The sequence below is a fragment of the Peromyscus maniculatus genome, chromosome 21, assembly GCF_049852395.1.
Source record: "Peromyscus maniculatus bairdii isolate BWxNUB_F1_BW_parent chromosome 21, HU_Pman_BW_mat_3.1, whole genome shotgun sequence".
NCBI lineage: Eukaryota > Metazoa > Chordata > Mammalia > Rodentia > Cricetidae > Peromyscus > Peromyscus maniculatus.
In genome coordinates, this window is record NC_134872.1 from 12,418,105 (window position 1) to 12,444,031 (window position 25,927).

The 25,927-nt window shown below is 47.0% G+C and overlaps 1 protein-coding gene across 31 annotated transcripts in view; it reads left to right on the plus strand.

Annotated features, from left to right (window-relative positions):
- Pcnt (pericentrin) overlaps positions 1-25,927 on the plus strand; it is a 103,921-nt gene that overhangs the window by 5,856 nt on the left and 72,138 nt on the right. For 21 of the 31 annotated variants that reach the window (XM_076558589.1, XM_076558602.1, XM_042266015.2 and 18 more), the window contains exons 3-14: positions 399-494; positions 963-1,221; positions 3,198-3,253; positions 3,634-3,808; positions 4,386-4,522; positions 8,623-8,734; positions 11,229-11,469; positions 12,454-12,541; positions 16,179-16,356; positions 18,014-18,231; positions 21,285-21,742; positions 24,065-24,629. In XM_076558589.1, coding sequence (XP_076414704.1) covers positions 399-494; positions 963-1,221; positions 3,198-3,253; positions 3,634-3,808; positions 4,386-4,522; positions 8,623-8,734; positions 11,229-11,469; positions 12,454-12,541; positions 16,179-16,356; positions 18,014-18,231; positions 21,285-21,742; positions 24,065-24,629 — 2,583 coding nt within the window. Of the gene's footprint in view, positions 1-398; positions 495-962; positions 1,222-3,197; positions 3,254-3,633; positions 3,809-4,385; positions 4,523-8,622; positions 8,735-11,228; positions 11,470-12,453; positions 12,542-15,208; positions 15,342-16,178; positions 16,357-18,013; positions 18,232-21,284; positions 21,743-24,064; positions 24,630-25,927 lie in introns of those variants that run through there. The other 10 variants (XM_076558597.1, XM_015986205.3, XM_076558592.1 and 7 more) reach the window with 5 other exon arrangements.

Here is a 25,927-nt window from a genome sequence, read left to right on the forward strand (position 1 = left end):
GGGAAAAATTGCATTTGTATTGAATGGGTGCACATTTTTTTTTCTTTTCCAAACAACACAACAAAACTGTTTACATAGCCCTGATATTGTTAGGTGTCACAAGTAACCTAGAGAGGCACCTGGAAAAGATTTGTCTTTTGGAGGATATAGGTACGTCACGTGACAATACTGAACTGTTTTGCCCATTCCTGAAGATGCCTAGAGACAACTGTAGGCTATTTTGTTGGTGTATTCATGTATCACAGGCTGTTTCTATACTTCATCTGTCATGAATAATGCTGCTGTGATTATTTATGTACTGTCTTTTTTCAGTTCTCTGGTGTATTATTAATCATTTCTTAGATAACTGCTTTCTTGTGTGAATTCTCTAGGCTACATTTTTTGCTTTGCTTCTCTAGGAACAAGAAGACTGTGAACTGGATGAGACTGACCTGCAGGCACAGCAGCTACAGCAGCAGGAGCAGCAGCAGGAGCTGCAGCCCCAGCCACCCCAGGTGATCTGCTCCGCTTGCCTCTGGCCCTCAGCCTTCACAGGGTCGTAGCCTGTGTTCTGCTGTTCTTAACAGGGCACAGTGGGTCCTGGTTGCTGGGCATGGTCGCAGGTGGGAGAGACTTTTTTTCCAGACTAGACAGGTGGGGCTGTGGCTAGCTGTCTCCTTGTTTTGTTATTTCCACGTTGTCTTTCTGAGTCCATTTCCCCAGCAAATGGAGGGTCATGTGTAGACCCCGGGGGCTGGGAGTCTGTCCCGGCTGTGATGTGGGAGAGATGCATTTTCTGGGCTTGCTGTCAGTCATAGTGTTTTAGCACGGAGATGGGATGGCATCCTTCTTGTGTTACATGCTCCCTTTTCTTCTTTGTCTTTTTTTTGTTTTTTTTTCTTGCAATTTCTGCTTGGTGTGGCCCTTAACCTCCCTGGTTTCTGACCTGGATCTCATCAGGCCTGGTTCCTCTCTGCCTGCAGACGACAGCCCACAACCTTGAGCTCGAAGCTCTGCGCCTGAGCCTGAATAACATGCACACAGCACAGCTAGAGCTGACGCAGGCCAACCTGCAGAAGGAGAAGGAGACGGCCCTGAAGGAGCTGCGGGAGATGCTCAACGGCCGGCGGGCACAGGAGCTGGCGCTGCTGCAGAGCAGGCAGCAGTGTGAACTGGAGCTGATGCGAGAGCAGCATGCCCGGGAGAAGGAAGCAGTGGTACTCCGCTGCGGGCAGGAGACAGGTACTGCGCAAGGACAGGGCGGACCATGGGGCCCCACTCTCTTGGTTTTTCTGGTTGTAGTCTAGCCTTTACCAGATGAGTCATCTTTCCAGACGACCCCGCCCCCAACACACACACACACACACACACACACACACACACACACACACACACACACACACACACGTGAAGCAGCCTGCTGAATTTCCAAATCACTTTTACTTAAGTTCATGCCCCTGTTTTTATCGCTCGGGAGGGAGGTGAGCCATCCACCGGTTCCTCTGTGTCGGCCACTCCTTGATAGTGTTGGGACCCAGGCCCCCTTTGAGCACAAGGAAACCTGACTGGGTCTGTGTTGCTGGCTGGGCAGTGCTTGGGTTTGGCATGGCTATTCGCCTTAGATGTGATGATGTTGCAGGTCTGCATGCTGGGTCAAATACACTGCTGTCTTAGTCTGCTGTCTACTGCCCATAGGCCAGCCCGCAGTGGACTTTTTCCTTTTAGTTAGTTAATTATATTTTGTGTGTATGAGTGTTTTGCCTGCATGTATGTCTGTGAACCACATGTATGCCTGGTGCCTGTGGAGGTCAGAAGAGGTCAGCAATTGTTCCTCTGGAATTGGAATTAGAGGTGGTTCTGAGCTACCATGTGTGTCCTGGGAGTTGAACCCAGGTCCTCTGGAAGAGCAGCCAATGGTCTTAACTGTTAAGCTTTCTCTTTAGCCCCACATTTAAAAAAAAAAAATACCAGATTTATTGAGAATTAATCCCATGTCACAGTCTGTGTGTGTAAGCGGCACGGTCTGGTAACCTTTGGTGTACCTGCTAAGTTCTGTAGACATCTCCATAGCGGAAGTTGAGAGCATTCATTACTTGGAAAGAGGGCTTACTGCCTCCTGGGTGAGCTGACTTTTCTGCTTGCTGCTCCATCTTCCTTGTGACAAACAGAAGCATCATTTCTAGCTGTGGCTCTGCTGGAGAAAGCCTGCCCTCCCTGACCCTCCCCTCAGCGTGAAGGACCAGTTTTCTCTTCCCTATGCCTTCTATGTTTCTTTAGACACTTTGGAACAAAATGAATGCATGTTTGGGTTTTCTTCTCTCTTTCAATATAAGATCTTTCGTGCTTTTCATTCCAGTTGCAGAGGCCGCTCTTCTCTGTGGTCCCCTGGTTAGGCCTGCTGTCCTTAGGGGAGGAAAACAGAGGACTCAGTGGTGCTCTGGGGTGTAGCACCTTGCTCTCGGAGGATGGATCCCAGCCCTTCACTCACCCTTAGAGTTGTCTACTGCCACCTTGTCCCGTCCCATGCCTCCTGTCCCTGCTCTGCTTCTCGGTCCTACCCTCCCTGGTCTTTACATCTGGCTCTCCCTGGGAGCCTCATCAGCTCCTGAGGCTCTGCTGGAACCTGTCGGCTGTGCTTCTCCTGCTTGAGTTGGGAGCTGTTGGATCATAGGACAGTTTCTCATGTCTTAATATCCAGTTCCTTACTTTGACCCTGGCACAGTGGGCACATGAACTAAAACACCCCGCAGTTCTCTTGTTGGGCGGTTGGCATGGGTTTGGAGGTGTCAGTGATGGGACCCCAGAAGCTGATCTTCAGCTGTACTCGCAGGAGAACCTGAGTGACTGGGAATTTCAATATTCTTTATTTTGATGTGAATACATTTTTTTTTTTAAGATTTATTTATTATGTATACAGCATGTATGACTGCAGACCAGAAGAGGGCACCAGATATCATTACAGATGGTTGTGAGCCACTATGTGGTTGCTGGGAATTGAACTCAGAACTTCTGGAAGAGCAGTCAGTGCTCTTAACCTCTGAGCCATCTCTCCAGCCCGTGAATACATTTCTTACATAAACTATCATCTGGACGTCTTGTTGTCCAGTGTGCAACATGAGTAAATAGCAGGTACTAGATCCCCATGTCTCCTGGGAGATAAGGTCATGGAGAAGGTTGAGACTCTGTGGTCTGAGCAACTTGTTACGTTTGTCTTGCAGCTGAGCTGAAGGAGAAGTTACGTTCAGAAATGGAGAAAAACGTCCAGATGATAGAGGTGTGTAGTTGATTGGAAATACAGTTCATGTGTACACTATTTTACTTTTACATTCCACTTAACTGCCTCTCACCTTGATGCAGATAAAATCAGTCCAGGGGAATTGGAATGTGCTGGTAGAAAGTGAATTCTTTGTTAACTGTGTTTTTTAGCAGGCTTATTTTTCTGTCTGTGCTGATTCCTTTTACATAGTGTTCTGGACCCCTTCCCCTCCTCATGGACTTATATCTGGGGGCAGCGGGGGTGGGGTGGGGTGGGGTGGTGGCGGTGGGGAGGTATAGTTGCCATTGGCCGCTTTGGGAACCTTTGAGTGTGATTTTATGAGATAGTTAACATTCAGAGATTGGTTGTACCACAATCTACTTTTTCTTTTAAATTAGACTCTGAAGCAAGATTGGGAATCTGAAAGGGAGTTATGTTTGGAAAATCTCCGCAAAGAATTGTCTGCAAAGCACCAGTCGGAAATGGAGAGTTTGCAAAACCAGTTTCAGAAAGAATTATCGCAACAGAGGGCTGAGTTGGAGAAGATTTTTCAAGCCAAACAAGAGGCTGAAGGTGAGCCCCTGATTACAGCGAGCATGTCTGCGGGGCTGAGTGTCTGCTGTGATGCTAGAGTGAACACCCTTGCGATGGGACTTGCCTTTCCCACCCTTGCTTTCCAGTGCAAGCTGCTGAGGACATGTGATGTCGCGAGTACCCAGGAGGTGTTACGGCTGCTAGCCACTGCCCAGCCTCTGTTTCATAGATCCCTCTTACATATTCAATCACTAAGTTATTACTGAAGCAGTAGAATGGTAGCTGCTCACTTTTGATACTCCAGATGTTATGTAACATAGTGATTCTTGTGAGTTGAGATGGTATCTTCTTGTCTGGGCCTGTGTGCATCTCCCGTCCCTCCATGGGAAGAACAAGCTGGTTCCTGCGGTGGTGTGCGGATGGAGCCTGCTCAGCTTTGCCTCTGTTGTACCATCGCTGTACCCCCCTGTTCAGACCTTCTGGGGTGTCCAGGATGGAATGTGGTGGGCACAGTAGTGTGTGAACTGTGGGTTTGAAATGCTGATCAGAACTGCTGCTGAAGAAGGAAGCATCGTCTTGTCATAATAAGCTAGGTGACCTCTATGCTGCTTTCTAGTTTCCCTGAAGAACCTGGAGACTCAGCACCAGGCAGCTGTCAAGAAGTTACAGGAGGACCTGCAGTCAGAGCATTGCCAGTATTTACAAGACCTCGAGTCGAAATTCAGAGAGAAGGAAAAAGAAAAAGAGTTGGAGGTAGGCAAAAACGTAACTTCTTCTTGGTTGTTTGATTGTATGTGGGCATGGGGTACGTGTGTTTGGGCGTTTGTAGGTGCAAACATGGGTACGTGTGGCTATTCACGTGTGCACAGAGGTTGATGTCAGGTGTCTCCATTGCACTCTATCTTACTTTCTGAGACAGGATCTCTCACTGACCCTTGAGCTCACTGATTGGCTAAACTGGCTGGCTGGCAAACCGTTAGAGTCTTCCTGCCTCTGTTACCCCGGCACTGGTGACACAGTACTTGTTGGAGCCCATCTGGGTTTCCTGGTGACTTTGCCCAGCAGGACTGCATAAAGAGGATGATTGGACCACAGGCTGAGTGCAGGTGTTTGGAAGGGTCTACACTTGGCTGTACCCAGCAAGGGGGAGGTCCTTTGCTCCTCCCCTTGGCATTGCCATAAAAAGCCCTTTGGAATAAAGTTGAGGGCTGGTGGGTTGAGACCCAGGCCCTCCCGAGGCTGTCCTGTGTTTTCTGTCTGTCCTCTCGTCGTCTAGGTAACTCCTTTTAGCTAATATTTCTCACTTCTCTCTACTCAAGAGTGCCCTGGGTCATAAAAGTGGCGGCTGGTCTGCCACAAATACTTGTATTACACTCGGCTCTTTTTTTTTTGATTCTTCAGCTGAGACAGTGAGAAAGATGATTTATTTTACACGAATTACACTTGGCCACAAGTGAGAAGAGAACTAGTCCAGAATGCCATAGGTCCAGGGCAGAGGGCCAGCGGGACTGTTTTGGTTGTAATAAAGGCAGTCAGCTCTCAGGTGGTCTGTGCAGGCAGATGGTGACGTTCCAGGTCCATTGAGACTTATACGGACAGCAGCCCACAGTCCAGCAACTTGTGCCAGAGCCCTGGCCTTCAGCATCCCTTGCTTCTGCTCCTTCAGCCTCCGTGGGTGCATGAGCTGGTTCACTTGGACCTCTCTCTCCCTCATCTTCCTTCTCTTGCGCTTCAGCCTGCGCATTCTCTTCTTCCTCCACTGTGCTCCATGGCGCAGGAGTTCCAAGGAGGATGGCGCTAAGTCGAGAGTACACCCAACTTTTTACATGGATGCTGCGGACCTGAACTCAGGTTCCCATGCTTGAGTAGCTGACCTTTTATATACAAGCCATTTTCCTACCCCTGGCTATTTGGTTTATTAGAGAAGTTCTAGAAGGGCTTGAAGTTAGGCCACTTAATATTTGATGTCACTGAAACTTAAGTCCTGAATTTGGATGGACTTAATGAGACATAAGGCGTAGAGTCTGCCAGGCCTATGAAATAATGTTCAGTCTTGAATTCAGAAAATACATTACTCTGTACACAGGTTCCTGAGATAAAAATTCTGAACACAAGGAACATAAAGCCACATTCTCTGACTACAGTAAGCAAGAAGTTTCTAAAAACAGGATAACCAAAAACATTTCTCAAGCTCTTTTCCCTAGAGAAATATTACAAGTCACACATGAATTTGGGAAGGTCCTACTCAGGCCTCAAGTGTTTTCATTTACCCAACCCAAGACTCAAACTGTCAGTTCAAGCAATTAGGGAAAATAAGCCAGAAGCTGAAGTTTGTGCAGAGATTTACGGACCTGAGGAGATGAAGTGTTGAGCCCTAAGGGCTTTAGGAGGCCTGTCTGGCCCCCTGGTGCTCCAGGGCCTCACAGTCAGTGCCCATGTTACTGTAACCCAGAGCCTGCAAAGGCCTTGTCTTTCCATATTTGACCATGGGGCCGTGGACACATGAAGGTCGTCCTTCAACCCAGCCTTCCTGACCAGCTATTTAGCCCTGGCCTGGGGCCTCCTCACTGATTATTGGAAGTATATATCCTGGCTTAGAGAGAAAAACTGACCTGGGCAGGAACAGGAGCACATGTCCCTGAAAGGAAGGCAAAAAACCAGACTATGTGCAGATAATACTCATTTTTAAAAAATAGAATTGCTGGGCGGTAGTGGCGCATACCTTTAATCCCAGTACTCAGGAGGCAGAGGCAGGCGGATCTCTGTGAGTTCAAGGCCAGCCTGGTCAACAGAGTGAGTTCCAGGAAAGGCACAAAGCTACACAGAGAAACCCTATCTCCTATATTTTATATATATTTATATATATAAATTATATTTATGTATATTTTTATTTTATATATATTTTATATACAAATAAAAATATAAATTTATATATATATATATATATATATATATATATATATATATATATATATACACATACACACACACACATATAAGTATGACCTACTGAGTCTGTTTAGCGTTGCTTATATTTCGGGGCTGACAACGTGATATTGAATAATTAAGAGTCTCAGAATTCTAAAGCTCTCATTAGTCATTAGTTGCCTATAGTTGTTTGTCTGGTAGTGTGGCCTTCCATGTCTGTCAGGGTTGTCATTGTTGGGTTTTGTTTAGGCAGTCATTCACGAGACCCTGAAAGGGAAGCTTCCCTGTCATTTCTGGGAGACACAGGTTCACAGCAGATTCCTGCTCTTCCCGGCCCTTCCGGTCTTTCTGCCCCTCTTCTGCGTGGTCTCGGAGCCTCCCTCAGGTGTAGGCATTGTGTTGTAGACGTATCTACTGGTGCTGGGTACCCTGCAAATCAGTCATCTGTGTTTGGACCAGTTGTGGTTTCCTGTGATGGTCTCTGCGGGAAGGAGCAGCTTCTTTGAATGGGGTATGAGGGAGACACTCACCTGGGAATGTACGGATGAGTCTTTAGGATACGGTTAGGAATCACGCCGGCCTTGTAAAGTGGTGGTAGTGGTAGGCTTTCCTCTAGAGTCCATGACCTCACTAGCCCGGGTAGTTGACTAGGTTTCTAGTACCAGGCATGTTTTCCCTCCTGTTGAGATGGTCTTACATTCGTTCAATTAGAGAGCTGTTGGTTACCGCCAAGGTATGAGCACCACTATTGTACCTTTAGGAGTACCTTGCGGGGCTGGCCATTGTGATTCATAGGTGTCACAGCTGGGTAGGATTGTTGATTGCTTCCCCACGTTGGGAGCTTGTGTGGCGTCTTCTGCAACTATGAAAGCTAGTTCTCGGGAAGGAGGCTTTCAGGTCAGATCTAGTTGGAACGTTCTGAGTCATGGGTCCAAAGCACATGGTGTCAAACAGTAGTCTCAATCATTATTTTCTTTCTTTCTCTGGTGTATTGTCAAGTCCAAATGCTGGTGAGGCTGCTAGAGGTGGCCAGCCACTCGGGCTCCTGCTGGGTGCAGCCATCAGCTGGTGGAGGCCTTTGTGTGGAAACTGGAGGTGCATATCAGCCTGGACCAGGGCTTCACTCTGGCCTTGGTCCTGGTGACAGCTTCTTTGTTCCCAACACCTGAAGATTAATTCCACAATTAGGAAATAATTGTGCTGTGTAGATGTGTGAACTCTGCAGTGGTTTGTACCCATGTTTAGTATCAAAATGTATCATTAATGTGAAATGGGGACACCTCCTTATTTTGTGTAGGATAGGTATGTGGTTCATGCTGTTTTCTGAAGCGCCTCCAGATAAATATGGAGTGGAACCCATTGAAATCTTTGCCTTGGAGTTCCACGAGTAGTTTCAGAGCGACCCTGCCGTGCTCTAAGTGGGTACCTGTGATTTCACAGTGTGGACACATGGGCTGTGTGATTTAGAAGTTTACAACCATAGTCCACGTCAATAGGTAGGTAGGCATGCTGTTCCTAGGGCATGGCCCGGGTTGAAGTTGCACTGTGAACAGACTTACTTATTTTTAATTTTTATTTTTGAAACAGTGTTGCTTTGTTGACCAGGCTGGCCCTGAAGTGCTGAGCTCACACGATTTTTCTGCTTCATTTTCTTTAGTAGCTGGGATGACAGTGTGTGCAGGCAGCGCTTTTGTCTGCAAGCTTGGCCTTGTTTGGTGGAAGCTGTTCACACGGCTTTGTTGTGGTTGTTGCTCTTGCTGCCTTTTGAGCCATACCGTAGGTTCAGGATCCGAGCTCTCACTCTCTGTATTTCTTGCTTCCTTGTGAGCGGTGAAACCCTGAGGTGCCATTTTCAGAGACAGCAACAGTAGTACAGAGCCTGTTCATCTCCTTTGCTTCCCTGTGAACGGTTTTCTTCTTCACAGTTAGAGACTCTTCAGACATCCTATGAAGACCTGAAGGCTCAGTCCCAAGAAGAAATCAGGTGCCTGTGGTCCCAGCTCGAGTCTGTGAAAACCAACAGAGAGGAACTGAATGGTGAGGAATTTTGTGGGATGTTTAGATCCTTCCAAGCTAAGCTGTGCAGATTTCCATTCTTTCTTTGTCTATTCATTCATTCATTTATTTTTGAGGTGATGTATTAGAACCTAGGGCCTTGCACATTCTTAGCACTGGTCAGATCCCAGCCCTGAAACTGTGACTTTTGATTCTTGAGCCATAGAGTTTCCCAATGAGAGAGAGGAGCGGGGAGGGGAATAGGGAGGAAGAACACAGACTTGTGAACTTGCTTGTACATCTTGAAGATGATATATGCTTTGTATACAAATGGAGATTTGGACACTGGAATGTGTGTGCTGCTCTTGCAGAGAACACATCCTTCGTTCCCAGCACCTTCATGGCAGTTCACAACCGTATGTGACTCCAGTTCTAGGGAATCTGATGTCCTCTTCTGGCCTTTGTGGACACTGCATACACATACATACATGCAGACAAACACTCATATACATAAAATAAGAATAAATCCTTAAAAAAGGAAAGGAGATTTGTATATAGAGAAAGGTTTCAGCCGGGCGGTGGTGGCACACGCCTTTAATCCCAGCACTCGGGAGGCAGAGGCAGGCGGATCTCTGTGAGTTCGAGGCCAGCCTGGTCTACCAAGTGAGTTCCAGGAAAGGCGCAAAGCTACACAAGAGAAACCCTGTCTCGGAAAAAAAGAAAAGAAAGAAAGAAAGAAAAGTTTCATAGGTTTTTTTTTTGTTTTTGTTTTTGTTTTTTGCCCCCCAGCACATCAGCTGAGTGGTGATCACATGACTGTGCCCCTGATGGTACAGGTTCTTCTGGTAAAGTGTTCCTCATGTGTCAGCCTTACCTGGCAGTGTTACTGGGTGATACGACAGCAGGGTGACTTTTAGCAGCCTTCCAGACTCCGTAACAGGGTCTTTCTGCTCACTAATGCGTGGATCCTGTGAGCTTCCCCAGGGCAGCTGCTGTCAGAGTCCTGTGGCTCTGGCTCCAGTTTGGTGAGGGAACAACTGAGTCTCCAGGGCCCAGCATCTGTTTCTGCTTTTGCTGGAGGCTCCTCCAGTCTCATCCTTCCACAGAGTCAAGCTCCCTTGCAGACCCCGGTCTCAGTTCTCTCCTTTTGTGTCAGGAACATCTCTGTGTAGCCAGGTGGACATGGCTACTCAGAGAGCAGGCAGAGTCACCTGTGTCTAAGGGTAGAGGTGGCTAGGTCCAGTTCAGGGCCAGCAGCCTTGTCCCAACTGACACTCTTTTCTTGGTGTTCATCTGCAAACAACCTTTAAGACTGCACATTGCCCTCGAGGATAAATGTTGTTTGGATCAAGGAACAATTATGAGAAAGGACTAGAAACAGGGACATTTGTTGTGTGATGGCAAGTGAGGCCTGATCTCCACTTTCTATCCTTGAGCTCTGTTCATGGCCAGATATTGTAGCCAGCATGTCATTCCCGTAGGGTCCTTCTGTTACTAGAGACTAGAGAAGAGGTGAGCTGATAGGTCTAGCATGTTCTTCCATGGGACTTCATCCTTCAGGGAACTTGGATGTAAAAACCTTTGGGGTTATAACTAGTCACTCTACATTGTTTGTTAGTGGTTTCCATAGATGAGTTTGTAGCAGGCTTTCTTTTGGGCTACCAACCAGCTCCCAAATAGTGACACAGAGACTTATTATTAGTTATGAATGCTCACCTTTATATTATTCTTGTGTCTTGCTAGCCCTTATAACTTAATCTGTTCCTCTTCATCCGAGCTTTTTACCTTTCTTTGTTTTTGTATTTTCTACTCCGTGTCTGCTGGTTGGCCCTGGGCTTCTCCCTCTCTTCCTCCCCATTCTCTTCTCTTTCTTCTCCCAGCCTAGATTCTACTTATTTTCTTTGCCCGCCAGCCCCACTGTTCCTCTACTGCCCAGCTATTGGCTGTTCAGCTTTTATATGACCAGTCAGGTGCCTTAGACAGGCAAGATGAAACAGCAACACAGCTTTACATAGTTAAACAAATATAACATAAACAAAAGCAGTACACCTTTACATAATTTAAACAAATGCAGCATAAACAAATGTAACACACCTTTACATGGTTAATATTCCACAACACCAGTTGGTAGCATTTGCTAGGTCGCAAGCTTACATGTGGTCTTTGCTGCTGTGCAAAAAATGATCACTTTGATAGCCTCAAAATATGAGCTCCAAGAAAGTGTGGGATGCTCTGTCTGTGCTCACATCCAGATGTCAGCAGCTGTGCCTTGCTCCAAACCTGTTTGTAGAGTCACTGAGATAGTAACAAGATACAGTTCTTTGTTGCTAGGACCATGTTTCTTGCCACAGCCAGTTGCTCTGATTCCCAGTTGCTTGGCTTTTTAAGGGGTTCCTGAAATGCTGAACGAGCCGTGAGGCAGGAGGCTTCTACCTACTCATGAGGGGTAGGCCCTTCTCAGAGTCTGCTCGGGACGTTGCCGTTTCCTGCTTTGTGTGTTTCACTCTGGGGTGATTATGCATTCCTCCTGTTGAAGGGTCATGGGAGCCGCTGCTGGCCCGAGACTCTCACCTGGAGGAGCTGGAGCATCTGCGGTCAGACTTCGCTCAGCAGCAGCAGCAAGAGAGAGCCCAGCACGAGTCGGAACTGGAGCACCTGAGGGTCTATTTTGAGAAGAAGTTGAGGGATGCTGAGAAGACATACCAAGAAGACCTGACCTTGTTCCAGCAGCGGCTGCAGGAAGCCAGGGAGGATTCTCTGGAGTCTGCAGAAATCAGGTAAAGGAAACATTGTTCATGTTTAGTGGCTTTCTGAAATGTGGAGGGGCCTTGGGCTACGTTTGCACCTCTTCTGGTTGTGATCTCATACTAATGGAGTGCAGCAGAGCTGGGTTGTTGTTGTTGTTTTGGTTTGTTGTTGCCTTGGCTGGCCTGTGCTTCCCTAGGACTGGAATTAAAGGTGTGCACCACCACGTCAGGCCCAGTAGAGCCAAGGTGTGAGCCTGTGGTTCAGTCTCACCCTCCTGTGTTACGGTCCTGGCTAAGCAGCCTTTAGACCTAGCACCATCTGGTCCTTAACTAGCTGCCTCTGTGTGGTTGGGCCCAGGGACAGGATGGGCAAGGGAAGGGTGCACTAAAGCTTTTATTTAAAAAAAATTTCTCTCTCTCTCCCTCTCTCTTTTTTTTTTTTTTTTTCCGAGACATGGTTTCTCTGTGTAGTTTTGGTGTCTCTCCTGGATCTCATTCCGTAGACCAGGCTGGCCTCAAACTCACAGAGATCCACCTGGCTCTGCCTCCCAAGTGCTGGGATTAAAGGCATGTGCCACCACCGCCTGGCTTATTTATAAAAATTTTAATGTTTATTTATGTGTATGAATGTTCTGCCTGCATGTATATATGTGTACCACATACCCATGGAAGTCAGAAGAAGGGGTTGGCTCCTTTGGAACTGGAGCTACAGACGGTTGTGAGCCACCATGTGGGTGCTGGGAATTAAACTCAGGTTCTTTGCAAGAGCAACCAATGCTTTTAACCACTGAGCCATCCCTCTAGCCCCCAAAGCCTTAATTGTTATTTATTTTTGTTGTTTTTGAGAAAGGGTCTCATTGTGTAGCCCTGGCTGTCCTGGAGGTCACTGTGTAGACCAGGCTGGCCTTGCACTCACAGAGACTCGCCTGCCTCTGCCTCCTGAGTGCTGGAACTCAAGGTATGTGCCACCAAGCCCAGCACACTAAAGCTTTTATACATGTCTTCTCTCTTTAGTTCATCCTGTGTGTTTCCAGAGGAGACATCTGGCAGAGAAACAAAGGAGCAGCCTGACCCGCTTGATCGTCAGCTTGAGCAGCCGCAGGTGACAGGCTATGTGTTTTGAATCTGAGAGAAGGTGGAGAGTCCTTCATCTTTACCTTAGAAATCGGCTGTCTTTCGCCTCGTGAAACCTCTTGTTCTGTCCTTGTTGCCTCCTCACACAGAGGAGAACTCGATTTTCCGTCTTCACAACATCACTCTCACCTCACGTGTGCATCCTGGCTTGTCTGAGGGGGAGGACAGAGTCTGAGGCTGCTCTGTCCTTCCTCCGCAGTCCTTCTGGCTTTGGTCCTGCTCGCTTCCCAGCTGTCACGGGGCTTCCTCTGCCACCCTGCACACCTGTCAGCCTCAGCATTGACATTCTGACAGGTGTGGAGCTAGCTTGTTGGGTTTTTATTAAACGTGTGTGTGTGTGTGTGTGTGTGTGTGTGTATGTATGTATATGTGTGTCTGTCCATCCGTCTGTCCTGATCTCATTGATCATCATCTCCTCATCTTTTGATTTTCTTGCCTTTATCTCCCAAGTGTTAGGATTACAGGTATGCATTGTCATACTTGGTTTTATGCAGTTCTGGGGATCAAATCTTATATTTGTTAGTTATATATGTTAGACATTTCCCAATATAAACTGGGTTACATCTCCAGGCCCTTCGTCTCATGTCCTTATAAAGATGTAGTCAGAGAATTATGGCCTGCTCTAATGTCCTTCTACTTTTGTCACCCTTTACACACTCCGTCTTAAACAGTCTTATCCTGAGGTCCTGGGGATTAGGACTCGATATAGCTTATAAACTTGGGAGGGAGACACAGCTCAACATATAACAGGTTTTTTCCAGCCCTTGATACCATTTTTGCTGGTTTCTCGCTCTGGTAAATGTGACAGAGCTCCCCTGTGTTCCATCCTATACCCCATTGGTGTGGCTGCATCCGGTGGCTCTTGTTAACTTTCTGTGGTATGAGAACCTCACACCCTGCATGGACTCTTTTTCATGCTAGATGGAAGGTGAGGCCTCTGAATGTCAGGTTCTCCTCTCATGGGTATTCTGCCTGGTTGGACTGTTCTTTGGCCTCTGTGTTTTCTGTCATCTGTAGCTCTTGGGAGCTTCATGACTGACTTTGGAACAAAGCCCAGCATTCTTACGTTTTCTCATTCATCCCATAGCTGTGTGGATTCTGTTTTCTGGGTAGGTGTTTTTGTTTGTTTGTTTGTTTGTTTTCACTTTGCCAGATTTTAGGTAAACTTATTACCATTTTGATCTTATGTGTGGAAGTCAGAGGTCTGTTTGTGAGGGTCAGATCTCTCTTCACCATGTGGGTTCAGGGCAAGGTGGTAAATGCATTTACCTGCTGAGCCATCTCTGGCCTCTCTTTAGTGCTTAAAGATGTCTGCATCCTGCGTTGTTTCTATTTTCGGTCTGTCCGGGTCTCCGTTTGGTGTCGAAGGCGGGTGTTCCCTGTGCGTGTTGGTGACTGTGACCACTTCCTTCATGTGTACTGTGCATCCCATGTGTCCGAGTGAGCTCCGTGGACTAGCTCAGCGGTGCACTAAGGGGACTGGCGGCATGGGTGTCATTCCTGGGTCGTTGGACTCCTCCATTGAAGGTTCATCTGCCCCCCAGTGGGGGCTTCTGCTACCTTTGTTACCCGGGGAGAGGAGCAGGAGGAAACCACCCCCTGACGCACACACACCTCTCTGCTTCTGTGCCTGGGGACCCTGGTGTGTGCAAGGAAAGAGTGTGCTGTGCACTCGGTGGACTCTGCCCTGAGCCTGCCTTTCCTAGTCTGAGGCCTTCCTGTCTGCCATGAGCGTCCATCCTGGCCTTGGTCCTTCTCTTTCCTGGGAGCCCCAGCTGCAGGGTCTCCATCTGCCAGTGTGACTTGACATTGATTCACCGCTCTTCTCTGCTTTTGCTTTTCATACGTCTATCAATAACATTTTTCTTAAAATTAAGTGTCAGGAAGGTGTAGAGATACAAATGATGGGTTCTGTGTTTAATTAATAAATAAATGCATGTAAGTATAATGTAAAATGTTGACAGGCCACAGTTCTCTGCAGTTTTCTTGACTGGTCCCACCATAACTGGGTAGTGGACATCACCAAAGTGTGATACTCCTTGTCTGAGTGACTGTCTCTTGTGTGCGCATTTCTTCGGTTATTCTTGAAGCTGAGAGTCTTCTCACTTGTGTATCAACTATTATTCCACTTGTTGTGACTGTATTCCATCTCTTTGCTCCTTCTTCTGGTTTGAATATTTCTAGCACTCTTCACCTTTGTCCTCTGATGGGGTGTTTTTCATTCTTTTGCTTATTGGGCCTGACATCTCTTTTCTCAGAGTGGGCCAAGGGATCCTCCGTGACTTCATCCTGCTCACTTATCCCCTTGTTTACCCTCAGTGGACAACACTGTCCCACGTCTACTTATTGTCACAGGGCCAACTCTATCTCATCAATTTCATGATACTCATTCTCTAACAACGAGAATGTAAGTCTTATTTTAAAAGGTAATTTGGGCTCAGTAGAAATTCAGGGTGATGACTTTTTTAAGTTTTGAGGAAATTGGGTTCAATGGCTCCATTTTCAGTGTGTGCTGACCCATCCATTCTATCATGATGCAAGAGTGCTCCGAACCTGCAGGGGCAGAGCCTGTTCTTAGGGCTGGGGACTTGGCAGCAACTAGAGATCCACTTGGGTTGCCTCTTCCTTTTTGTAGGGACTGTATCCTTGCCCCACATCTGAACAAGTCCAGAATCGGGCTCTGAGAGGGATGTTCAGAGGCAGAGAGGATGCCATAGAAGTTGGAATCAGGAAGTGTGGAGGCCTATCCTACCTCCATGTGGCTCATGGTATGTTTGAAACAGAGAAGTGACAGTTATGGCTCCCAGGGGCAGTCATCAGAGCTCTCAGGCCAGAGCAGGTCCTCCTGAGAGACATGGGGGGCGGCTGCAGGAAGGTACTGATTTGAGGCTGAGGCTGACACAGGAGTGGGACCTGATGTCTGGGGTTGTAGGAGAAATGCCCGTGAGGGCAAAAAGTGATTGAAGTGGTGAGCTGAACTTCCGGACAGGCAGGCTAATCCTGGGAGGTAAGCAAGAGAGAATAGACTTTAGGGGAGCTCTGACCAGGCTCTGGAGGGACTGCTAACGTGGCCCTCCGTGCTACCTTGAGCTGACCTGGGCCAGTGCTCAGAATGATAGGCATCGGAATGGTCATTATTGGGGGACACATCACAGAAGTACAGAGTTCGAGAGAGACCTAGGCTTAAGATATGAGACTGGACACAGGAGAGATACTGAGGACAGGGAGACAATTGAACTCTAAGGGTGGAGGGAGGTGCCAACAACGGCAGTAGAGTGGACATCAGTAAAGGGAGCCCTTTAGATCCTGTAGGCACCTAACTGAGGGAAGACCCATGGGTAGGGTGGCTTCTACTTGCTGCCATGGCCTCTTGTGCGTGCTGTCCTCAGGCTGTCGCCACTGCTTCTGTGGGTTCTAGAATCTGGTCTAGACAGTGGTGGATGGGAAGGAGTACTGTGGCATGTCTGTGCCAGGATCAGTTGTGTGGTCTAGTGGATCCAGCTAGGTTTATGCTCTCCTTTGAACACAGCAGGAAGTGTCTCAAGGGTAGTAAGAGAACAGGGTGGTGGGGCTCTCTGACTCACCTGTCCTGTGTGCTCCTCTAGGAGAACTCGACAAGTTTACAAGCAGGACTGGAAGAAGACCCCAGGCCTGAAGCAGGTGTGTTGAATTCTTCCCTCGATTTCCAACTCGAGGAGGACAAGTCGCACAGCTTCCACCTGAGGCCCGAGGAAGCCGAACAGGAGAGACTCCCACCTGTACTCTCCGACCAGCACAGCCAGGGTGTGTCCCGTCTGCCCCTCCAGGCTCCTTGTTTTCCTGCCAATGCCAGTTCCTGGGGAGTGTCTCGGGAGAAGGCTGCTGCCTTCCTTGTGTTTTATGCCCACTGAGCACCCGGACATGTGGCTGCTTCGGCGGGAATTAGTGGTATCCATATGAAGACCGTGAGCCTGCCACAGTGTAGTGTAGACCCTTGCTGTGAGGATTCATCCCTGAGCGAGTGCTGTTAGACAGGGCTGAGTCAGGAGAGGGCTGGCCTTGGCGGAGGATCCCGGCCTGCTGTGGGCTTGCTCTGTCCACAGAGATGGTTTTCTCCAGCCAGGGCCAGGTCTGCTGGAGCTGCGCACAGGCATAGGAATTGATGTCTCACTGTCAAGGAGAGACCTGCAGGAGCAGTGTGCAGCACTGGAGCTGACTGCTCACCTAGGGAGCTGATCTCAGCCTCTGCTCTGCTGCTTCTGGCCCAGCACGATGGCCCAGCTGGTCAGACCAAGGCTGTGGGTCGCCCAGGGAGCATGAGGGAAGGCGCTCCTGTGGGGCGGCCTGGCAGTAGCATAGGAAGACTCCGGTTATTTGAGAGTGTGGTCCACAGGTCTGGATGGATAGCCGTCACTCCCAGTGACGAGGCCAGCTGGTGTGAAACACGGTGACAGTGTCTCCATTGCTGTTAGCCTCCTGGGGCTGTGGTCTGCCTTCAGGGGAGGTGAGGAAGCCAGGCTGAGGGCCTGGGCTCAGGCAGTGCTGGGATCAGTGTCTACACCGCTGTTGTGTGACATGAAAGCCTGCCTTGCCCTGGAGCTCCATTCATCGTTGGACAGGGCAGGGGGAGGGGGCACAGTCCCACTTAAGAGCCAGGGACCAACATGCACATCAGTCCCTCACTGCTCTTGTCCTTGATGTACCAGGGACCTCCACAGCTGCTGTGACACGTTCTGTCACTTGTGCTGCTTGTGTCCATGCGGTCCCTGTAGCACGACTTGATAACTTGTTCTTGCTCCAAACCCAGGGCTTGTGCCTTTGTGTGCATCTTCCGTAGAGGAAGATCCAGGCCTGATTTAGAGGAGGCAGTGTGCCCACCTCACACACTCCCCTCCAAGGTGCCTCAGCTCAGGCTCAGGCTCGATGCTGAAACCTTGAATAACCTGTGCCTGTCCCTGTGTGTCTGATGCTAGCATAGGGCTCATTCTGGGTGACAGCAGCAGGTTGCACAGCATGCCTGACCTTAAGACATACCTTGGGCTACCTAGGTGTATGCTGTGTCGACCCCAGGGAATGCCACAACTAAGGGTAGGCCAGGGTTGTACTCTGCAAAGGGGACACTGAAGACCTGGTTCCTCTCCTGTCTCAAGTCTGTACCGCATTTTTTTTGTTTTGTTTTGGTTTTTTTTTTTTTTTTTTTTTTTGGTTTTTCGAGACAGGGTTTCTCTGTGTAGCTTTGTGTCTTTCCAGAACTCACTTGGTAGCCTAGGCTGGCCTTGAACTCGCAGAGATCTGCCTGGCTCTGCCTCCCGAGTGCTGGGATTAAAGGCGTGCGCCACCACCGCCCGGCTCTGCTGAGGTGTCCTGTTAGATCAAATTTTGAAGGTTGCTGCCATTCTGTTGGTGCCTGCCTGTGGATGACACAGTCGATGATGCTCTTCTCTCTCCCTTGTTCCTCAAGAGCTTGCACAAGTTCGTCTCCAGTATGTACAGGACATGGCTTTGGAGGTCGATGCTCAGGTGGCTGCAAGAATCCTGACTTTGGAAGCTGAACACAAGGTTAAACTTTCACTTCTTCAGACTGAGCTCAAGGAAGAAATTGAACTCTTAAAAATAGAAAACAGAAACTTACAGGAGAAACTTCAGCACGAGACCCACCTGAAAGAGGACCTGGAGAGCGTGAGTAGTGACCCTCAGCAAGGTTCTGTATTCTTTCGGAAGGCTTGTAGTCTGTGTGCACAAGGCGGTCCTCAGGACACCCTGAACTATGTATGGCATTGCTATTGGAGTGTGTGCACCAGATGCTTGAGGAAAGAAATGCAAGTGGGTTTTCCAGAAAGCTTCGTTAAGGTCTGGTACCCAAGGGCAGAGCCAGTTTGGCTCCTAAAGGAAATGGTCAGACATCCTCATGGATCCTAGGAAAGGCACTGGCAATCTTCTGATCTTCATGCCACTGTCTTCAAAGTATGTCCAGATTCTTCACATCCTTCATGGTGATTGTTCAGATACTGAGCCTCCCCCTAGGTATTTGTGAGTTTGAGACAGTCATTGTCGTACCATTATGGGCATGGACAGAATGGAAAGTGTCAGCCTCTTCGAAGCTACAAAAGGGCTTCCCTATGCAGCCAGTGCAGCTCAGGGAGTGGGAACTGGCATTTCTTTGTCTTTTGCTGCTTGTATGTTAACTAAGCCGTGCTCTCTTCATCATACTTTTAACATGTCTGAGAACGTGTCTGCCCCCAGACCTTCTGCCCTCCTCACGCCTCTGTTCTTTGTGAATGACTTTGGATTTTCATTCTTCATCAGAAAAGAACTTTAGAGGAGTCTTTTTGCCTTCAAGTGTGATCACCAAGTTGCCTTTAATATTAAGGAACTGGTAAGGACTTAGACAATAGACAAGATAAAACTAATAGAGCCTTGTGGAAAGCTGTGTGAACCACCCAGGCCAGCAGCTGTTCACGTGCTGGCATTCTGTAGTCTGTGGCCTGTGATCTTTCCAGACACTGGACTCAAGACAGGTTCTTAAACAAGAGATGTTTGTTTCCCTGTTCATGTTTTTATCTGAAGAATCAGTTCAAGAAAGGAATGTGGCCAGGCATGGTGGCACACGCCCTTAATCCCAGTACTCCTGAGGCAGAGAGGCAGATCATTGAGTTTAAGGCCAGCCTGGTCTACAGAGTGAGTTCTAGGTCAGGGTTCACAGAGAAACCCTGTCTCAAAAAAAAACAAAAAACAACAACAAGTGGGCGTGGAATTCTCCTATACTAATTTTGTTAAATTTTTGCTTTAAACATTTTGAAGTTCTGTTATACACTTACTTGTTTGTGATTATAGCTTCCTGGAAGATTTACCTTTTTATTATTGAAGAAATACTTCCTGATTCTCTTTGCCTTAAAATCAATTTTCTCTCTTTATTGGTATAGTCATGCCAACCTTGATGTTCATTAAAAAAAGGTTCTGACATAACAGTCTTGCTAAAATATGGAATGCTAGGATTGCAGGTGTCTGCCACTATGTTGAGCATCATGTGCTTTTCTTAGCTTCTTGTTTTATATCTTTCATTTAGGTTAGTGAATGTAAAGTGTATTTCATGTAGATTGTATTGTTAAATATTAACTTATTTTGATAATCTCTGCCTTTTAATTATAGTTCTGAGTTTACGAACATTGAATGCAGTTATTGATGTGGTTAGATTTAGGTCTGCCATTTTATTATTAATTTTCTGTATGTTCCTCTGCTCCTCTTTTCTCACCTTTTGTGCCTCAGTTTCCTAGGTGTTAACGTCCGTGTATATTGTTACCTCAGCAATAACAATGGTATGAGATTTGCTCTGAAAAGGCAGGTATTTGAAAGAAATCAAGAGAGCTGAGTATGGTAGTATATACCTTTAATCCCAGTATCTAGTACTCCAGAGGCCGAGGCAGGCCTGTGATCAGGAGTTCAAAGCCATTGTTGACTATATAGTAAGTTTGATGCCAGCCTGGCTTAAATTATGAGACCCTATCTCAAAGTAAACCTAAAAATAGAACAACAACAAAACCCAAAAAAATAAATTGAGAAAACTGAAAGCTATTATGGGAAATAATAGTCTTGGGCTTTCTTAGCATTTCTGGTGCCCTTCATTTCCTCCTGAGGATCTGAGTCCATATGTGCATCGTTTTTCCTTATTTTTAGGATTTTCTTTAGCATTTCCTGTTTTTTTTTTTTTGGGGGGGGGGTCTTTTGCACAAGTTTTCTTTTATTTAAAGTCTTTTTTTCCATCTTTATTCTTAATATCCTTGCTGCAGTAGAATGTCTTTGGTGACAAGTGGTCAGGGTTTAAAGTATTGGTTTGAACCCTGTTCTGATGATTCTATTATCTGCCAGCTCGGGACTGTTTGCCATTGATTGCATTATCTCTTTAGCACGGGTCCCACTTTCTGGTTTTGTTTGCTTGTTTTATATCCTCTAGTTTGTGTTACATCTGGATATTGTAGGGGATATCTTGTGAGACTGGACTCTATAGGGTTTTGCAGTTTTGTTTCAGCAGGCAGTTATCTTGATGAACAGAGTCCACATGCCATCTCTATTTGGGATGAGCGTTTTGACAGTTCTTTTAGCTTTAGTCTGCCTGCTTTCAGAGCCTGTTCTACGTCTGCACTAATTGGGGTCAGCCTGAGTTTGGGCCATGTCTGGTGTTCTACTCAGAAGTTGGTCTGATTAGATTTGTTTACTCATTACCAGAAAAAAGGAACATAGGCTCTAGTTTGATGGAGAATCATGATCTCCCTCACATTCTTTTTTTGACATTAATTTGCTTCTTATTAATGGTAGAGTTTATTCCATATTTTCTTCTTTAGTGAAATTTAAGGTATCTGCCTATCCTCAGCTTTTTCATTTATCTTCCTATTTAAGTGACCTTTAGAATTATTTCATTTATTATCGATCAAGTGACTTAAACTTGCCTCTCTTGGGTCCCCCTTGCAAAGGACCTATAGGTCCATCTTTGCTCTAGGTGCGTGTGACTTCCTGCCTGTGTGCTTGTGTGCATGGTTTCAGGAGTTGGATTTTGTGGAGGAAAGCACAGTTTTACTTTTGTTTATTTTAGAGTATTTCCATTCCCATCAACCTAAGATGTATTCCCACTGCTGTGTTTTAAAATAAATTGTAAAATCTCCATGTTCAAGGGTCCACTGGGAGTCATCGCATTCTCTCATTTCTTTCCTCTTACATAAAACCATGTCGTCTTATAGGTCAGACATAGTCTAGTTGAAGACCATCAGGTAAAACTAAAGACAGCTGAGGAGAAGATTCAACTACTGAAGCAGGAGTTCCAAAAAAAGGAAGCAGAGTGGGAGCATTCACACGAGGACCTAAAGAGAGAAGCTGAAGAGAGATTAACCTCCATGTTTCTTGAGCTAAGAGAAAAGGCTGAGTCTGAGAAACAGTCCATAGTAAACAGATTTGAACTTCGGGAGTCTAGCATGAGGCACCTGCAGGACCAGCAGGCGGCCCAGATCTTGGACCTGGAGAAATCTCTGATGGAGCAGCAGGGCCGTCTGAGGCAGTTGGAACAAGAACTCACTAGAGATGAAGTTCTGCCCTGTAGCCACTGTGGCCAGGAGCCCCTTGTGGCCCAGGATGAGGAGCACGTCATGCTCCTCCGTGAGAAGGAAGACTGTGCCCTCCAGCTGATGATGGCCCAGAATAGGTGGGTAATGTTGTGGAGTGGTGGGTTTGGTGTGGAGCCATTTGCCCAAAGTGCTGGCAGAGGCTCAGAGGGACCCAGGAGGGTGTAGAGTAGATCTTGGTTGGGTAGAAAACCCGGAAGGAGGTGGAACAAGGTGTAGTATACCCCATTTTTACTACTAAACCAGAAGAGAAGGCTTGTGCTCCATAGTAGGTATGCTGGGAGTAGCATGGTCATGTTCTCTGTGGAGCTTGAGTGCCTTGCATGGACATGAGTATGCATGCATCCTGTGTGTCTTCATTCTTGTTTGCTTCTTTGTTTTTGAGAAGTGGTCTCCTTTTATTGTCCAAGCTTGTCTTAAAGGTACACTATAGTCCTCTAGCCTCAGCCTCCTAAATGCTGTAATATAGGTACATCTCATCATATCTAGCTTTTATTTTGAGACACAGCCTTCTTTGTAGGCTTTGAAGGCCTCATACTTTGTGTAGCCCAGGCTGGCCTCTGACTCCTAATCCTTCCACCAGAGTCTTCTGCCTGCTGTGGTTATAGATAGATGCATTGTGCCCGTTTATGCTTTTATTCTTTGTTTTCATGTTTTAAAATTTCAGTGACAGATTTTTGTTACAATAAACTGAATTTTGTTTTTTATTATTTTTAATGTTTTCATGTATTTAAATTCTTAAAAATTGTTTTCTGTGTATGGGTGGTATTCTGCCTATATGTATGTCTGTGCACTATTACCTCTGGAGGCCAGAAGAGGGCATCAGATCCTCAGGAACTGGAGTTACAGACCTTTTTGAGCTGTCATGTGGGTGCAGGGAATTGAACCTGTGTCCTAGAAGAGCAGCCGGTGCCCTTAACTCCTCAGCCATCTCTCCATTCTCTCAGTGACAGACTCTTTTTGTTTGGTTGGTTTTTTGAGACAGGGTTTCTCTGTAGCCCTGGCTGTCCTGGAACTCACTATTTAGACCAGGCTGGCCTCAAATACACTAAGATCTGCCTACCTCTGCCTCCCAAGTTCTGGGATTAAAGGCATTGCCACCATACCTAGCATTCAGTAACAGAATCTTAAACCTCACTTATGAGGTCTTATGTGGACATGTTCTTCATTGAGATAAGTGTTTTGTGTGTCTTTTCAACTTAAGCATGTTGTTTTTAAAGGAAACCTTTCCTTCTCAATCACATACTTCCTGAAGTTGCAGATTTAGAACATAAACAGACTGTTCACCTCGATGTGCCAGCTCCTCTGCAGCCCCCAGTCTGATGTGTACTTAGGGGACTGTCGAATCTGCTGGTGGTTTGGCCCCATTTTGTTCTCCACCTTCCCCAGCTCTCAGCATCAGGGCTGCTAAAGAGTTTGAGATTCGAGTTCAGGTGACCCATTCTTGTCTGGGTCAGCTCTCCACCTCCACAGGACCTTCAAGGTTCCTGTCTCGTAGAATCCTGCAGCAAACTACCCTGTGGAAGACCCATGGCTGAGAAAGTCAAGGCCCTTGGGCCTGGGAGATGGCTCAGCAGGGAAGAGAGATTGTTGTGAAAGCATTAAAGACTGTGAACTTGACTCCCTAGCACTCAGTGTAAAAGCTAGGCATGGCTGCACATGCCTGTAACTCCACTGCTTGGGAGTGAAGACGGATAAATCCCTGAGGCTCACTGGTCAGCCATCTTAGCTAAGAGTGGGCTGGTTCAGGTTCAGTGGGATACTCTGGTTCAAGGGAATGAGACAGATCAATAAAGATACCCAGTACCCTCCTCTGGCCTCTGCATGTGTGTTTGTGGTACATAATGTGGATAGACACACACACACAACACACGTGCATGTGCACACGCTCTCTCGAAAGTCACTGCTCGTGTAGGTAAACTTGACAAGCTTACCATGAAACAGCCTTTTCCTGCCAGGGACCTCGGCTCTGTCGGGTTGGTCACTATTTTACAGGTGCGATCAGTTCCTCTCCTTCAGTTACAGCTTCCTTCTTGGGCTTTCTGCCCTCCTTCCCCTGGCCCTGCCTTGTGGTCCTGTTAGGTACAGAGAAGTCTGGGGTTAACTGCTGTCTGTCACAGGTGAGCCGTGTTTGAGCCTGCTGTTTGAGATCCTTCCTGCAGGGATGTGTGTAGTTTCCCTATGGATGCTGCATCTTCCCAGAGTCTTAAGAACTGCTGACTCCATGGCCCTTGGCCTTGGAGTTACTCACGCTTCATATGGCCCCTGGGTTTATCCTAGGGAAGGTTCAAATCCAGAACCCAGGCGTCTCTCTGTGGGAAGTGTATCTTGTGGCTCCGAGGGGCTATGTACGGTGTGGCCATGTACCCTATTGGCTGTGTTCTCCTTGAGTGTTGCCTCAGGTTTTTGGAAGAGCGCAAAGAGATAATGGAGAAGTTTGCCAAGGAACAAGATGCTTTCCTTCGAGATGCCCAGGAGAAGCACATCCATGAGCTCCAGCTCCTGCAGCAGGGACACCAGCAGCAGCTTCAGGCCCTGAGGATGGAGCTTGAGAGCAAGCACCACTCTGAGCTCGCCCAACAGCTCGCCTCCCTGGAGAGCAAGCAGCAGGTACTTCTTGAGACTCACGTGGCTGAACTGCAGGTAAAACACAGCGCTGAAATTCGCGCCTTGGAGATGAGACATTTGTCAAATTTGGATGCGTTGGAATCCTGTTACTTGGCCGACGTTCAGACTATTCGGGATGAGCACAGAAGGGCTTTGGAGCTTTTGCGAGCAGAGCTTGAGGAACAGCTACAGAAAAAGGACTCTTCGCACAAAGAGATTTTGACACGTGAGTTGGAAAAACTGAAATTGAAACATGATGAGGAGCTTCAGTCTGCAAAAGATAGCTTGAGAATGGAAATGCATGCCAGACACACAGAGAAAGTGAAAGGCCTGGCCACTGACGTGCAAGCTCCACAACAGGTGAGATGCCAGGGCCCTTCCTTGACTCGGGGCAAGTCTCCCTAACACTCACAGATTGGCCACATGTTATATGTTATTGGGCATTGGTGGACACGCATCTCCGTGTCTTGTTTACACATCTGAATGTGTTTGTGAATCACGTACCTATGTCTCTTGTGCCTTTGTCTGTGTCTTTGTGTATATGGGTACATCTCTGTTGGCACATACATGTTTGTGTGTGTATCTGTACCTCATAGTTGGTTGATAGCAGTGGTGATTTATGGTCTCACTGTAGATGGTAGGTAACAGTCAGTTAGGATTGTTTGGAGCTCAGTTCATATTCACATTGATTGATCTCCAGAGGTCTCAGGAGCTCCCTGAAGTCGACCTGAGTCCCTCCTAAGAATCTTAGTTTTGAGACCACAGTAGAATGATCTGATTTTTGTGTTGTACATGCAAAGCCTTGGTTCTCTTTATTTTATGAAATTCAATGGTTTGGGGTGGTTTTTTTTTTTTTTGTGAAGAGCAAGGATGTGATAGTCCTTTTGGCTGGTACTTCAAGTTTTCTATGTGAAGAAGGAATTTCTGGGAAACTCACAGTTGGCTTATGTGTATTTGCAGGACACAGGAGTCTGTGATCATGAATAAGCCATACCTACCAATTTAAAACCCATTTAGTGTGCTTCATACTTCCTTTGCCCTCTCTAGATGGTAGGTTCTGTCTTCCTGAAATGGATTAGGCTGTGGTAATTAATGCATGGAGCAGCTGGGAATGCCTGCTGTAGGTGGTGTATCATCCTAGTGTCTAGGTTGACCTAGGGACTGCAGCCATTCTACTTCTCTGGACTGCTTTGGAGAGCTGGTTAAGGCTGCTGGGAGGTTTTCACCTCAGTCCCATACTCTGGAACTGCGACTTTGGTTTCAATAGATTCTGTTCTCCCTTGCCAGTACAAGTTAAGGGACTAGACCTTGTTCCCAGTCCATGGATCTGAACCTGTAGGCCATAGTGATTCATTTGGTTTAAAGAAAATTGAGTTCTGGGCTGGAGAGTGGTTAGTACTTGCTGCTCTTCCAGAGGATCCAAGTTTGGTTCCCAGCACCCAACTCCAGCTCCAGGAGATTCAACCCCTCTGGCCTCTGTTGATACCTGCTCTCATATACCTATACCCACATGCAGTGTATACCTATATACACTCACCATACATAATTAAGAATGGTAGAAATACATCTTAAATAAAATTAAATTCTAAGATAATATTTTAAAAGTAGAAACATACAAATCTCACACAAATACTTACTTGAAACTATGACTGAACTTT